The sequence below is a fragment of the Ranitomeya imitator genome, chromosome 1 (genome assembly GCF_032444005.1).
Source record: "Ranitomeya imitator isolate aRanImi1 chromosome 1, aRanImi1.pri, whole genome shotgun sequence".
In the NCBI taxonomy this organism is placed as follows: Eukaryota; Metazoa; Chordata; class Amphibia; order Anura; family Dendrobatidae; genus Ranitomeya; species Ranitomeya imitator.
Window position 1 is genome coordinate 15093309 of NC_091282.1, and position 12251 is coordinate 15105559.

Genomic DNA, 12251 nt, shown 5'->3' on the forward strand with positions numbered 1-12251 from the left:
TCTCAGGGATGCTTTGCACGAAGGACCTTTTGTGACTTCAGGGTTGCGTGATTGCGACGTCATCTCAGGTGATTCACACAATGGATCCCTGGGAACGGAAGCCGCGTGCACCGCTGAGAGGCGGGAGGACTCCGCGGACAATCAGAAGGTAAGTATTTTTTTATTTGAATTATTATTTATTTATTTTTTTTAACAAAAATATGGTTCCCAAGGGCCTGGAGGAGAGTCTCCTCTCCTCCAGACTCGGGTACCATCCGCACATGAAGCGCTCACATTACGCATGGTGGGCATAGCCACATGCGTAAAGTGAGCGTTTCAGTGCAATCTTATGGCTGCGGAACCACTGCGATTCTGCAGAAATAATGAACATGCCGTGGATTTTAACGTTATGTGATTCAGCATGGGCACAGCAACTGCGGAATCCCATTGGATTGCATGGGAATGCTTTTAAGCATTTTTATGCATTTCTGCTGCGGCAAAAAACGCAGCAGAAACGCATAAAACGCAACGTGGGCACAGCCTAAAAGAGCAAAAAAAACACTAAAGCAGAAAACATTGTGAGAACCAAATTTAGTGTCAATTGTGAAACTTTTGACTACAACTGTGTATGTACAAAGGTTAATCTAGTCATTCAGTTTGTCTGGTATATTGATATACAGAGGTTGTGTTGTGTAGGAGAGAATGGCTAATGAAATCAATTATTAAACCTTACATAAGCCAGCTCAGATGTGATGTGGCAAGATGGCGATTTTGTCCAGGAACAACGCCCTGAAAGGAATTCTTGGAATGTGAAGCATATACTGGACATTGGATTGAATACCATATATGGAGTGGAGTTGGCAAGGACCTATCATAGACTGACACCATTACTATTCAGAAGTTGTGCAACACCCACTTTCTGTTTGTTACAATATTCTTTGTTCTAACAATAAAGTTCAGTTGTGTGCTAGATTTTGCTGGGAGAGGAGCGTATATCTGACTTTTGTGTCTGATGTAATTGTTCTATGCATGCACCTGGCTCATATTTATTAGGTCAGGAACAGGCAGTCACTAAAGGTCTCACCTTAAGAGATCACCCCAACATTCTAGTCAATGCCTGGTATATAGATATACAGGGGCTGTGTAGTCAGTCACTGTGTGGTTGTGTCTCCCACAGATGGGTCCAAGAGGAAAAATTCACCAGAGAGATGTCCCCATCTTTTGCATTCCCAGGACCGCTCAGAGGAGAATCACAACATCCTGGAGGATCATCAGGTAGACGGCGCTGAGCCCTGTACCGGTCCTGACTTAAAGTGATTGGACTTGAGCTCCTTTTACATTTTTCTTGTATTTTTAGGCTGAAGATCTGACTGATATTAAGATTGAGGTTGTTGATGAAGCAGAAGAGATATTGAGTTTAAGGGCCGATCAGCAGGGTGAGGAGGGAAGACTGTCTTGTCTGTTCTGTGGACACCTACTACTACTCTCATCATCTCCTCATCGCATTACACAATCTATTCCGTCACTGTTTGTTTCCTACAGATGGACTCATGGAAAGAACTCCATCAGAGGGATGTCCGCATCTTCTGTATCCCCAGGACTTTTCAGAGGAAAATCACAACATCCCGGAGAGTTATCAGGTAGATGTCGCTGAGCTCAGTTCCAGATTTATAGACTGATATGGGGACATTTCTGGTCCAGCAGTCATAGATGTCATAGATTTTGGTGTTTTCTTTCATCAGGGAAATGATCTGACTGATATTGAAGAGGAAGAGCGGATGACCCGAAGTCAACTGTGTATGACTGGTGGGAAGGAGGAAATTCCAGTAAATTTTACTACAGGTATGTATTTATGATAGACATGCAGCTATGCTACGTGATCCCACGCACAGCTCTGCTACATGTGTATTTTTCCTAGATGCAAGGATCTACCTCTGTCTTTGGGTAAAAAATATCTATAACTGTTTTAATTAGCCTATTGTTATGAATATCAATCACTCTAACAATGCCCCATTTTAATCTCAATAGAAAATCACATTAAGAATTCTGAGGCAAACTTCATGTTATTGATAAATTATAAAATAGAAGATGAAGATATCGAGCAGCTCTCTTCAGAAGAAAAGATAATTACCCATAATATAAATTCAGAAGTTCACAGTACAGACTTAACATATAATCCCCGTCATCACGAGGATCCTTCTTCTGACCAGTTTCAGATTGCTACTACAAGTACAGATCAGAAAGGTGAGAAAAGATTTCAGTGTGGAGAATGTGGAAAACACTTTACAAGAAGCTCAAGTCTTTATGTACACAGAAGAATTCACACAGGGGAGAAGCCATACTCTTGTTCAGAATGTGGAAAAGGATTTACAGGTAAATCAGGTCTTGTTGCACATAAAAGAATTCACACAGGAGAAAAACCATTTTCATGCTCATTATGTGGGAAGTCATTTATAAACAAAACAGGTCTTGTTAAACATCGTAGAAGTCACACAGGAGAGAAGCCATATTCATGTTCAGAATGTGGGAAATGTTTTACAGATAAATCACATCTTGTTAAACATCAACAGACTCACACTGGAGAGAAGACTTTTTCATGTTCAGAATGTGGGAAATGCTTTATCTGGAAAGTAAATTTTGTTAGACATCAGCGAAGTCACACAGGAGAGAAACCATATTCATGTTCATTCTGTGGGAAGTCATTTATAGATAAATCAAGTCTTGTTAAGCATCAGAGAATTCACACAGGGGAGAAGCCATATACATGTTCAGAATGTGGAAAAGGTTTTTCAGATAAATCACATTTTCTTAAACATCAAAGAATTCACACAGGAGAGAAGCCGTATTCATGCTCAAAATGTGAGAAATGCTTTGCCTGGAAAATAGATTTTGTTAGACATCAACAAAGTCACAAAGGAGAGAAGCCATTTTCATGTGTGATATGTTCGAAGTCATTTATAGATAAATCAAGTCTTGTTAGACATGAAAGAAGTCACACAGGGGATAAGCCGTTTTCATGTTTGCTATGTGGGAAGTCATTTACAGATAAATCAGGTCTTGTTGTACATGAAAGAATTCACACAGGTGAAAAGCCATTTTCATGTTCTCTATGTATAAAGTGCTTCACATGTAAAGCAAGTCTTGTTAGACATGAGCGAAGTCACACAGGAGAGAAATCGTATTCATGTTCAGAATGTGGAAAATGTTTTATCTATCAATCAGACTGTGTTAAACATCAGAGAATTCACACAGGAGAGAAACTATATATGTGCTTAGAATGTGGAAAGTGCTTTACTGGTAAATCGGATCTTGTTAAACATCAAAGAAGTCACACAGGAGAGAAGCCGTATTCATGTTCAGAATGTGGGAAATGTTTTACACATCAATCAGATCTTGCAAAACATCGGAGAATTCACACAGGAGAAAAACCATATTCATGTTCAGAATGCAGGAAATGTTTTACAGATAAATCAAGTCTTGTTAAACATCAGAAAAGTCACACTGGGGAGAAACCGTATTCATGTTCCGAATGTGGGAAATATTTTATGACAAAAACCAAACTTAAAGATCATCATCGAAGTCACACAGGAGAGAAGCCGTTTCCATGTTCACTATGTGGAAAATGCTTTGTGAATAAATCAAATCTTCTTACACATGAGAGAAGTCACACAGGAGAGAAGCCGTTTTCATGTCCAGAGTGTGCAAAGTGCTTTACATATAAATCAGATCTTGTTAAACATCAGAAAATTCACAAGGAAGAGAAACCGTTTTTATGTTCAGAATGTGGGAAATGTTTTACTCAGCAAGCAGATTTTCTGAATCATCAAGAAAGTCACACGAGAGATGCCATTTTGATGTTTTGTATGTGAAAAATGTTTTACAAGGAAATCAAATTTTGAAACTCATTAAAGAATTTACATTGATAGTAAACCATATTCTTGTTTAGAATGCGAAAAATTTTGTGAATGCGCCAAAAAAAAAGATTAACGTATCAGTGTTATGTTTATTCTTTGGGAATAACCTAAGGACAGGTGCAGAAAACTATGTATTCTCTCATCCGAGAGAATCAGTGCGATTATGCAAATCAAACTCTGATCAGAGTTTGATCATAGTGTGAACATAGTGTGATTCGATTGCCTCGGAAGAGGAGAAGATGGAGAAATACATCTCTACATTCTGTTAGGCTGTGGAAATCGGACTGCACTCAGATATCATCCAAATGGAGCCCATTAGCTTACACAGACTCATTGGATCAAACTCTGCTTGTAGTGATTTTTTTTTTTTTCAAAGCAGCTCAGTTCACGGATCAAATTTAACTTGTGCATGTACTCATAATTAAACATTTGTCCAAGCGCGATCCGATGTTTTGTCAGACTGCACTCTGATCGAAAATAAGTGTATTGTATGTTAACATTAATATTTGAATATGAAACATAAAAAGACTTAACTTAATGAAAGCATGTACGAAATTTCTTTCAATTGTTGCCAAGTCAATTTCTTAAGTTGATTTTCTACCTTTACCCATTTGTACATAGACATCATGGTCGGGAAGGTCTTTCCGAAATGTACACACACATGTACAACATGGTGACCGAATAAAGATTTCTGCTGCCCCTTGTTGCATTTCTGGGTACATCTTGTTACTCTTACTCCTCACCAACCCCACACACGTTCCCTCTCCCGACAATGCTCTTATAGTCTGCACTAGGGTTGAGCGACTTACTTTTTTAGGGTCGTTTTTTGCGAAACGCGACTATCTCAAAAGTCGAGACGAGCGAAATCAGCCGATTATCGGGAAAAGTCAGGGTCGGGGATCGACCGAAACACGAAACCCAATGCAAGTCAATGGGGAAGCATAGTCGGCAGTGAGTGGAGGCCAGGAAAACACCTACAGTGCCCATTTTAATGGCAAAAACATCATTCTTGGTACTGAAGCTTGTCAGTCTTAATTTACCTTATAATAATAGTTAGGCATTGGAAATTGGGGGTCATTTGGCTAAAGTTGTGGGGGGTATGGTTGGTTAAAGTATTTAGTGGGCCCAGGAAACGTGGACCACTTCACGGCAGTGGAGCAGGGAGAGGTAAGTATTTCAACTTTGCAAGTGCTATGATCCTGAGCAAGCAGGGGGGGCCCACTCGTTCGCATTGGCACTGGCACAGGGCCCCTCAAAGTACGGCGGGGTGTTTGCACGGCGGGGGCGCCTCCCACCGGCAGCGACACTTTAGCGTACTATGAGGGGCCCTGTGCCAGTGACGTCGACAACGAGTTTCCCCCCCCACCTGATGATGGAACCTGCACTTTCATCTGCACCTTCCTCTTTGTCCCCGTGTAAGGTGGTATAGTATGCGGGAAGGGGAACCTCACTTTCTGCAGGGTGAGAATCTGGCTGTGTAGCGTGCAAGGGGAATGTAGCGGTCTGGGTCAATGTACCAGCAGAGTCATCTAGCACTGGCTGGGCAATGGGCAGGATGAGGAGGAAACACAGATATAGTCCCAAATAATAAAGTGGGCTAAAAGCAGTTCAGGCAGCATTGGTGTGGTCAGTGGAGGACTATTGGAAGGAGGGACTGCAGACAGACTTAGTAGGCCTGACATAAAAAAAGTTGGCTCTATGCACTTTTAAATAGGTTCCAGGGGTACACAGGCAGCATTGGTGTGGTCAGTGGAGGACTATTGGAAGGAGGGACCGCAGACAGACTTAGTAGGTCTGACAAAAAAGTAAGGCCTATGCACTTTTAAATAGGTTCCAGGGGTACACAGGCAGCATTGGTGTGGTCAGTGGAGGACTATTGGAAGGAGGGACCGCAGACAGACTTAATAGGCCTGACATAAATAAAGTAGGCTCTATGCACTTTTAACTAGGTTCCAGGGGTACACAGGTAGCATTGGTGTGGTCAGTGGAGGACTATTGGAAGGAGGGACCGCAGACAGACTTAGTAGGCCTAACATAAAAAAGTAGGCTCTATGCACTTTTAAATAGGTTCCAGGGGTACATAGGCAGCATTGGTGTGGTCAGCGGAGGACAATTGGAAGGAGTGTCTGACACAGTTAGTACTCCAAAATAATACATAGATGTAATACATAGATGTTAATGTCTCACAAAAAAACAAACAAAAAAAAGGGTGGCATACTTAGGTACAGGGGTGGGCTCCGCTGATGACTTTCAGACATTGTCATTTGGTGCAAAGTATTTACTGGTGTAAATGTAGGACAGGGCCACTGAATATTTTAACTAGCATCATACATGTCAACAAATTGGTATTGCCCTTTGCCAGGCATTGAAGGATTTCACCGCATAGACTAAACAGCGGTGGAGCAGTGACATAGTTTTGCAAGTGGTAGAGCACAGTTTGAGCTGGGGGGTGGGGAGCACTCTCTCGTGCCCGGCGGTACTGGCCCAAGGCCCCTCATGTTACAACGGTGTGTCTGATGTTGAGTGCGCGCCACCAACGCCAGAGACACTTCATTGTACTATGAGGGACCCGGTGCCAGTGCTGTCGACCAAAAGTGGGCACACCCACCTCTTCAGACAAACGGCACTCTCACGGGTGCTTCCGCCAAGTGGTGAGACCATGGCAACGTGGGGGGAGTCAGCCCATTTAGGGAGGTGTAAACATGTCGTATGCTGGACATACAGCAGCTGCAAATGGAGAAATTGGAACACTCAGTAAGACCAGTCCAAAAGCAAGACCTTTTTAAAGGAAAGCTAGGTGTCAGCCGGGAAAGGTGGGGCAAAATAATTAGAAATCCATGAGTGGTTCATTTTAATGAAGGTTAGATCATCAACATTTTGGGTAGCCAGACGAGTCCTTTTTTCGGTCAGTATTGAACCTACAGCACTGAATACTCTTTCTGATAGCACACTAGCTGCTGGGCAAGCGAGCTCCTGCAATGCATATTCGGACAAATCAGGCCAGGTGTCTATTTTGGATGCCCAGTAATCAAATGGGAATGACGGGTGAGGGAGAACATCGATAGGGGAGGAAAAATAGTAACCATACTGGACAAATGTTGTCTCCTGTCACTTTGAATTGGTGCTGCAGTACCTGTCCTGTCTGCGGTCATTGCGAAGTCACTCCACAACCTGGTCAGAAAACCCCTCTGTCCAACGCCACTTCTGATTTGTGCACTTCTAACACCTCTGCCCTGTTGCCCCCTGCAGCTCGTGTGAGAACCATCACCGGCGCTGTGTGCTGGGAATGCCTGAATCAAACGGTCAACAAGAGTTGCTTGTTTGGTTGCCAATATTTGTTCAAGGTTCTCATGTGGCATGATGTTTTGCAGTTTCCCCTTATAGCGTGGATCCAGGAGGCAGGCCAACCAGTAATCGTCATCGGTCATCATTTTTATAATGCGGGGGTCCCTTTTTAGGATACGCAAGGCATAATCCGCCATGTGGGCCAATGTTCCAGTTGTCAATTCACTGCTTGTGCTGGGTTGAGGAGCACTTTCAGGCAAATCAACGTCACTTGCCTCCCTCAAAATCCCTGAACCTGGCCTTGCAATGCCACCAGTTTCTATTGCCCCCTGAGAAGCTTCCTCATCCAAAAAACTCATCCCCATCATCCTCCTCCTCTTCGCCCGCCACCTCGTCCAGTAGACTTCCCTGACCAGACAATGGCTGACTGTCATCATGGCTTCCCTCGTCCTCCGCTGCAGATGCCTGCTCCTTTCGGTGCATCAAACTTTGCATCAGCAGACGCATTAGAGAGATGCTCATGCTTATGGCGTTGTCTGCACTAACCAGCCGTGTGCATTCCTCAAAACACTGAAGGACTTGACAGAGGTCTTGTAGCTTCGACCACTGCACACCAGACAACTCCATGTCTGCCATCCAACTGCCTGCCCGTGTATGTGTATCCTCCCACAAATACATAACAGCACGCCTTTGTTCGCACAGTCTCTGAAGCATGTGCAGTGTGGAGTTCCACCTTGTTGCAACGTCGATGATTAGACGATGCTGGGGAAGGTTCAAAGATCGCTGATGGTTCTGCATATGGCTGGAGTGTACGGGCAAAGTCTGCGCACCTTCAAGAGCAGGTCGGGTAACCCCGGATAACTTTTCAGGAAGCACTGCACCACCAGGTTTAAGGTGTGAGCCAGGCAAGGAATGTGTTTCAGTTGTGAAAGGGCTATGGCAACCATAAAATTCCTTCCGTTACCACTCACTACCTTGCCTGCCTCAAGATGTACACTGCCCAGCCATGACTGAGTTTCTTGCTGCAAGAACTCGGACAGAACTTCCGCGGTGTGTCTGTTGTCGCCCAAACACTTCATTGCCAATACAGCCTGCTGACGCTTGCCACTAGCTGTTCCATAATGGGACACCTCGTGTGCAACAGTGGCAGCTGCGGATGTAGTGGTCGTGTGACTGCGGTCTGTGGACGAGCTGTCGCTTCTGCAGGAGGAGGAGGAGGGGGGTGAACGCCTACAGCCAACTGTTTCCTAGACCGTGGGCTAGGCAGAACTGTCCCAATATTGCTGTCCCCTGTGGACTCGGCGTCCACCACATTAACCCAGTGCCGTGATGGACACGTAACGCCCCTGGCCATGCCTACTGGTCCATGCATCTGTTGTCAGGTGCACCTTTCTACTCACAGATTGCCTGAGTGCATGGTCAATGCGGTCTTTTACGTGCTGGTGGAGGGCTGGGATGGCTTTTTTTGAAAAGAAGTGTCAACTGGGTAGCTCGTAGCGTGGTACAGCGTAGTCCATCAGGGCTTTGAAAGCTTCGCTTTCAACTAACCGGTAGGGCATCATCTCTAACGAGATTAGTCTAGCAATGTGGGCGTTCAAACCCTGTGTACACGGATGAGAGGATGAGTAATTCCTTTTCCTAACGAGAGTCTCTTGTATGGTGAGCTGGACTGGAGAGCTGCATATGGTGGTACTAGCGGGGGTGCCGGTGGACATGGCAGACTGAGAGAGGGTTGGTGATGGTATTCTTGCAGTTGGCCTACATACAGTGTTTCCTACCAAGAACCTGGTGATTCCCTGACTGCTTTGGCCTTGCGACGAAACGTCCATATTTGCTGTAGGTGGTGTGGTAAACGTTGGGCTTACAGCGAGGGAAGGGATGTAGCGTTGCTGACTAGCTTCATTGTGAGAGGGTGCAACAACGTTAAGGGACGTTTGGTAGTTAGTCCAGGCTTGCAAGTGCATGGTGGTTAAATGTCTATGCATGCAACTTGTATTTAGACTTTTAACATTCTGACCTCTGCTGAAGGTCCTTGAGCATTTCTTACAGATGACTTTGCACTGATCATTTGGATGTTGGTTAAAAAAATGCCAGACTGCACTCTTCCTACTATTGGATACCTTTTCAGGCATTGCACACTGAGCTACTTTAACCAGATGGCCACGCTGTCCTACAACTGGTTTTGGTTTTGCCACACGTTTTTGGCCAGATACGGGCCTGCCAGATGGAAGCTGTTGCGATGTTGATGCCTGCTGCGGCTCCTCCTCCGCTTCAGAGCTACTGCCGCCTGCACCCTGTTCCCCCAATGGCTGCCAATCGGGGTCAACAACTGGGTCATCTATGACCTCCTCTTCTATGTCCTGTGCACCTTCCTCTGTGTCACCGTGTAAGCCGGTGCTATAGCGTTCGTGACGGGGCTCCATAGTCTCATCTGGGTCAGATTCTGGATCCGTACACTGCGAGGGCAATGTTGTGATCTGAGTCAAAGGAACAGCAAAAGAATCTGGCTGTGGCTGTGCATCTGTGCACTCCATGTCCGATTCATCTTGTAATGGGCATGACCTGTTAACAATTTCCCTTTCTAACCCAGGAACGGTACGTGTAAAGAGCTCCATGGAGTAACCCGTTGTGTTGCCTGACGCATCCTCTGTTGTTCTGGGTGAAGAACGCAAGGAAGCGACTTGTCCCTGACCGGGAACATCCACTGACGACACGCTGCTTTTACAATTTGCACTTTCCGATGAGGAGGCAAAAGAGCTAGAGGCAGAGTCAGCAAGGAAAGCCAAAACTTGTTCCTGCTTTAAAAGCGGTTTTCCTACTCCCAGAAAAGAGAGCGTTCGAGGCCTTGTGTAGCCAGACGACGAACCTGGCTCAACAACTCGAGACATAGGTGCTATATTGCTTTTCCCACGACCACCTGATGCTCCACCACCACTACCATCATTACCAGCTGGCAATGACCGCCCACGGCCACGACCTCTTCCACCAGACTTCCTCATTCTTGGAAATATGTAACCAAACTAACAAACGTTAATTGGTACTGTAAAACCAGTTACAAGGTGGACGCAAAATTGTTGTGAATTTAAATCTCCCTTTATAGGTGTGTGAGACTGCAGGGAAAATCAGGCCCACTGTATTACAGTACACAGTTTCAGTGGCAGACAGATATGCCACTAACAGGACTGACGCAGATGCACAGATTTGCCAATATTAATCTCCCCTTCTTTTTTTGGGGGGATGGGAGACTAGTGAATCAATCTGGCCCACAGTTTTACAGTAGTGTTTCAGTGGCACAAAATGACAGACCGATACCACAGACTGGACTGGCACAGATTTGCCAATATTAATCTCCCCTTTTTGTTTTTATATGGAAGACTACTGAATAAATCTCACCCACTGTTTTACAGTATTGTTTCTGTGGCACAAAATGACTGACAGATACAACAGACAGGACTGGCACAGATGCACTGATTGGCAATATAAATCTCCCTTTTTAGGTGTGGGACAGTGCAGAAAAATACAGGCCCACTGTTTCACACTACACAGTTTCAGGGGCAGAAAGTGGCTTGAAGATATATGAAAAAAAAGGACTGTACTACAATTACTATCTCCCTACAGTAATCTCAGAAAAGTATGGCAGGCAGCAAGAAAAAGGACTGCTGCACACAAAAGTGTGGACAAACAAACAAGATAGCTGTGCAGAAAGGAAGGAACAACAGGATTTGTGCTTTTAAAAAAGCAGTTGGTTTGCACAGCGGCGTACACACAGCAATGCAGCTATCAGGGAGCCTTCTAGGGCAGCCTTATAAGCTACAGAGCTGATGCACAGAAATCTAGCCTCCACTGTCCCTGCAAGGAAAAGGTGGTGTTGGACAGTGGAAATCGCTACAGCACAAGCGGTTTGGGGGTTTATATTCCCTGCCTAACGCTATCCCTGCTTCTGACGAAGCAGCAGCAACCTCTCTATGCTCAGATCAGCAGCAGTAAGATGGCGGTCGGCGTGCACGCCCCTTTATAGCCCCTGTGACGCCGCAGACAGCAAGCCAATCACTGCAATGCCCTTCTCTAAGATGGTGGGGACCGAGACCTATGTCATCACGCTGCCCACACTCTGCGTCCACCTTCATTGGCTGAGAAATGGCGCTGAACGCGTCATATGAAACGCGACTTTGGCGCGAAGGTCGCGTACCGCATGGCCGACCCACACAGGGATCAGGTCGGGTTTCATGAAACCCGACTTTGCCAAAAGTCGGCAACTTATGAAAATGACCGATCCTTTTCGCTCAACCCTAGTCTGCACTATATTGAATGGCGGTATAACCCCTTGGTCTCCCTCTCCGTTATCGTTCACTGTACACATTTTCTAGTTTAATGCATCCCATACTTTGTAGAATCTTGTAACATAAGCTCCATTTCCTTGTAATTTAGATAATTTGTTTTAGATCTCCCCAGAAAAGTTGTAATGTTGTTTTACAAAATTTATGTTGATGGGGTTTGTATTTATATTTGAAAAGATCTTAAAATTGTCCAAAAAAAATGCAATTTTCAAGCTTTGAATTTTTATGCCCTTAAAACAGTTCACACAATAGTTAGTATTTACTTCAGCCTACTTTACATCATAATTTTTTTAATGACTTTTTATGATGTTAGAAGGGCTAAAAGCTTAGCAGCTATCTTTCTTTTTTTTTTGGGGGGGGGGGGTTAAAATTACAAAACTTCTATGTCTATAGACCACTACACTTTTGAAGTAAATTTGAGGGGACACACAGCTCTGGCAAAAATTAAGAGACCACTGCACAGTTTTATAACAATCCGCTTCTCTACATATCTGACAGCCATTCCATTCCAGGGTCAGTTGAATTCCAACCAGAGGACGCCTCATTCTACTTAATGTGCTTCTGATTAGGTGATCACCTGAACCAAATCTTATTTAATGAAGGAAAGTATACAAAACACTGCTGTGGTGTTCACAATCCTCTTGCAGGAGGACAAGCTGCATGGCAAAATAAGTGTTAGTAATATCCCAAAAGTAATAGGAATGAATAAAATAACTTTTAACCATGCCAAAGCAGT

At 44.5% G+C, this 12251-nt stretch overlaps 2 protein-coding genes across 4 annotated transcripts in view; one reads left to right on the forward strand and one right to left on the reverse strand.

Moving 5' to 3' along the window:
* Positions 1–4436, forward strand: part of LOC138657414 (zinc finger protein 84-like) — a 104504-nt gene extending 100068 nt beyond the window's left edge. For all 3 annotated transcript variants that reach the window (XM_069745188.1, XM_069745187.1, XM_069745189.1), the window contains 5 exons: positions 1157–1254; positions 1337–1415; positions 1522–1619; positions 1722–1821; positions 2008–4436. In XM_069745188.1, coding sequence (XP_069601289.1) covers positions 1157–1254; positions 1337–1415; positions 1522–1619; positions 1722–1821; positions 2008–3848 — 2216 coding nt within the window. In that variant the 3' untranslated portion in view covers positions 3849–4436. The remainder of the gene's footprint in view (positions 1–1156; positions 1255–1336; positions 1416–1521; positions 1620–1721; positions 1822–2007) is intronic.
* LOC138657427 (zinc finger protein 84-like) overlaps positions 1–12251 on the reverse strand; it is a 729030-nt gene that overhangs the window by 229028 nt on the left and 487751 nt on the right. The window lies entirely within an intron of this gene.